This window comes from Elephantulus edwardii, unplaced genomic scaffold, assembly GCF_000299155.1.
Source record: "Elephantulus edwardii isolate Elephantulus edwardi_28Jun2011 unplaced genomic scaffold, EleEdw1.0 scaffold00001, whole genome shotgun sequence".
NCBI lineage: Eukaryota > Metazoa > Chordata > Mammalia > Macroscelidea > Macroscelididae > Elephantulus > Elephantulus edwardii.
Window position 1 is genome coordinate 6,129,196 of NW_006399751.1, and position 3,791 is coordinate 6,132,986.

A 3,791-nucleotide genomic window follows, 5' to 3' on the forward strand; every position below is an offset into this window, starting at 1 on the left:
AAATAAATAAAAAGAAAGAAAGAACGGTCTATCTAAAGGAAAATGGGAAAAATAATAACTGGGAAATAGAAGTACCAACAGATAAATTGAATAATTAAAAGTCAAACTGTTAACAATGTAAGTAGAAAAAAGTATTTTGAAAGGTTATCAAAACTGATGTGATTTCTATAAAAGTAACTGCAGAAAACATCCTGGGAATTGTCCAAGAAACATCTTACTTATCCTGGGGAATTAATGATGTTTTTCAAATGTCAAATGGCCATTCCTCATGTTCTGCCTGTGATTTTTGCCTGAGGTTTGCGTAGTTGCCCTACTCTGCACGTGGGAACAAGTGGAACCTGTGCTTAATGGCATGAGTAGGCTGCCTTTATTAAAAGTGAAGGAAGATTCCAGCTAGCGGGAGGCTGGAGCAATGATCCAGGGCGCTTGGTGCTCTCTGCTGCCCTCTGCAGATGAAAACGGGAAGGGCGGGTCTGAACAGTGCCCCCTGGGGGTTGAGGACGGCGTCGCTCTCGCTGAGCCGAGGAAAATACAGGGAATATGAATAGACTTTACATTCACCAGGAAGGCAGTACCTTAAACAGATGAGGAGGGCAACCTGTGTGCTCCTAAATCTCCACAGAGTACACACTCACACCCAGAAAACAGCCAATTTCATAGTTCTTTACTGTGAGATGCACTTTAAAATTTGCTCAAGCTTTGTTCATCTAAGATTTAGACAATGACTACTGATTAAAAAAGAATCAACTAAAGATCAAAAGGTGCTTAATATGACAGCATTGATTTTTATATTAAAAAAATTTCAAGAATATGATTCGAATTCACCAGATGCTCTCCTGGAGAAGGAGGGGCAATCTCCTCCTGTATCAGTCTGATCTGATTTGACGGTACACACACAAAATAATAAAATTTAAAAAAATATTAAAGAATAGAAATGGAGGAAGGATGGTTAATAATGTCTCTATGCAACCCAGTGCCAACAACCTGCCGGGAAGCATCCCTTTATTTTTGCCTTCATGCAGCCCACCCACAAGCTCTCAAACTATGCCAGTGCTCAAATATTCTATCAGGCACTGAGCTAAAAGACAAAAAGATACAGACACAGCCCAGAAGGTCCTTGGTAGATCCCAGAAGGCCCAGTGTGAATATTTCAGCACCTCGCCTAGTGCCTGACACCTGGCAAGGCAGGCTAAAGAAATTAGTCAAAAAGCTGAGTTGCAGGGAGAAAGTGCTATAGGTTTGGAGTCTCTGTCTAGTAAGATCTAGGGGGGCTTCTTAGAGATGGTGGTCCTGGTCTACAAACAGACACCAGTGGGAGGTGGGTATTGGCCTCTGTGAGCCATACTTCCTGACAGAGAAAGAGCAGCTCTGGTGTGTATACTTCAAGCTGAGCAGAACTTCTTGTTGGGAGATAGGATCCCAGGGCTGATATCTAGGGTTCCAACAGCATATAACCACTCACCATGGTCCTCCATTTCTGAGAAGCCTTCCGTTTCTGGGTGTTCTTGTCTTGCAGGTCAAGGGAGACATCTATGGTCACTCCTGATGGATGGCAGTGTGATCTGTGGAGAGAAGCAAAAGGCTATGGTGGGTGAAAACTATGAGGGGGAAGAGAGGCTTCCCATCTTCTAGATCCACCAGAGATGGTCTTGTTCCCCTCTCCCCCCCACCCCCTGCCCCGATCCAGGCTCTAAGTCTTTCAGCACTGCTGATTCCCTGAGCTGCTGGCAAATAAGGGTCTGATCCTGGGTCCAAGGCACTTTCCCTCCCAGAATACCCCAGGTCTACATATCTGCATACAGTGTTCACCTGTGGATGCAATGATGGTTTCTTGTACACAGTTCTGGCATACACTCTGGGAGAATTCTCTTTTTGAGTCTGTCTCATGTCCCTTTTAGAAATGATGATAATTTCTCAAATTCCTTCTGTGGGGATAGTATTTTTTCTCAAGTCTGCTGCCTGGCTCATTAGATTCACTTTAGTTCTGAATAAAATAATCAAATCGGTATTTAACTCTCTGCTTTTGGTGCACACTTAATTGAGCTCATGCAAAACCTATACATAGACCAAGAATCAGTCGTCTGAAAAGAACAAGGAAACACTGCACAATTCAAAATTAAGAAAGATGAGTTAGGGTTGTATCCTCTCTAGACCTGTTCAATATGTAAGCTGAGCAAAGCATTTGAGAACTGGACTATATGAAGAAAAGGATGTCATTGGGATTGGAGGGAGACTCAGCAATAGCCTCTAGTATACAGATGGAACAACCTTATTTGCAAAAAGTGAAGAAGAATTAAATCACTTACTGTAGATCAAAGACTATAGCCTTCAATATGGATTACATATCAACATCAGGAAAATAAAGATCCTCATCACTGGATCTATAGACAACATCTTGATAGTTAAGAGGAAAACAATTGAAGATTTCATTTTATTTAGATCCACAATCAGCATCCATGGAAGCAGCAGTTAAAAAATCAAAAGACATGTTCAATTAGGAAAATGTACTGTCAAGGACCTTTCTGAACTGTTAAAGAGCAAAGATGTCAGTTTAAAGACATCTAAGGTGGGCCTGATCTAAGCCATGGTATTTTCAATTGCTTCCTATACATCTGAAAGTTTGATAATGAATAAAGAAGATAGAATAAAACTAGATGTCTTTGAACTGTCAGAGAAGAGTATCTTTTGGACTGTCAAAAGAAAAAAAAACATCACCAAATCTCTCTTGGAGGAAGTGCAGTCAGAGTGTTTCTGGAAGCAAGGACTCTGAGCATGTTGTCAGGAGACTCTAGTCCTTGAAAAAAGACATTAAGCTGGGAGAGGTAGAGGGTCAGAGAAAAAAGGAAGATCCTCAACCAGACAGATTGACACAATGACTATAACAATGGACTTGAGCATGTCAGAGACTGTGAGGATGGTTAAGCTAGGACCTTTTTGATCAGACGCTCATAGTCTTGTTATGAGTTGTAGTCATCTTGATGGCACAAAACAACAACAGTAACAAGATTGGTCAGTCCTGCCATCCCACAAGGCTTAACTTGAGCAGGTGTAGAGGCAGAAGATGAGAATCTTTCTACTAGTAAGAAAGAAGCAGAGACTGCAGTATACTTCCTCCAGGGCCAGGGATTCCTGCACCAGACGGAGGCAGACCGTGGTGACTGAAATACTGTAGCAGCAGGGGAGAACAGAGAAACAGAGAAGCAGAGCTGATCTGGGACTGCTGCCCCATGGAGCCAGAGCCTGGGGCCTGAGGACTGAGGGTGGCTGCGAGGAAGCTGAGGCAAGATGTCATAATTTGTCCACTAAGAGAGCTCTGGAACACTGAAAATCACAAGCTGTCCTGACTGAAGAACTGCAACCTGTTTCCAAACGAAACTGTAGCCTTTTAACATCCCCAATAAACCTCAGACTCAGGAGCACTACACTCCATCCTTGCCTCTAAGGAGCATTCTGGTTGCCCCACTTCCGAGTCAGATTTGCTTGTTCTTTTGACTGACTATGCTGTAGTCAGTATTCTTTGTCAGTACTACAATTCAAAGGTATCAATTCTGCGTTGGTCTGCCTTATTCATTGCCTACCACTCAGGTATCAGTTTGCCATGAGGTGGTGGCTTGGAGCGCTGCTGTGATGCTGGAGGCTGAGCCACGAAATATTTCAAACCAGCAGGTTTCAGAGGATCTTCCAAACGAAGAGAGACAAAGAAGTAAGACTGGGAATCCACTTGTGATACGATGGGCTTTTTTTTTTTTATTATTTATATGTGTGTGTGTGTGTGTGTGTGTGTGTGTGTG

The 3,791-nt window shown here is 42.7% G+C and overlaps 1 protein-coding gene across 1 annotated transcript in view; it reads right to left on the bottom strand.

Moving 5' to 3' along the window:
* Positions 1–3,229, bottom strand: part of TSNAXIP1 (translin-associated factor X interacting protein 1) — a 13,342-nt gene extending 10,113 nt beyond the window's left edge. Inside the window, exons 1-2 of the mRNA XM_006878892.1 lie at positions 3,168–3,229; positions 1,463–1,562 (exon numbers count right to left, since the gene is read on the bottom strand). Of these exons, the coding sequence (XP_006878954.1) occupies positions 1,463–1,562; positions 3,168–3,229 (162 nt within the window). The remainder of the gene's footprint in view (positions 1–1,462; positions 1,563–3,167) is intronic.
* Positions 3,230–3,791: the final 562 nt, after the last annotated feature.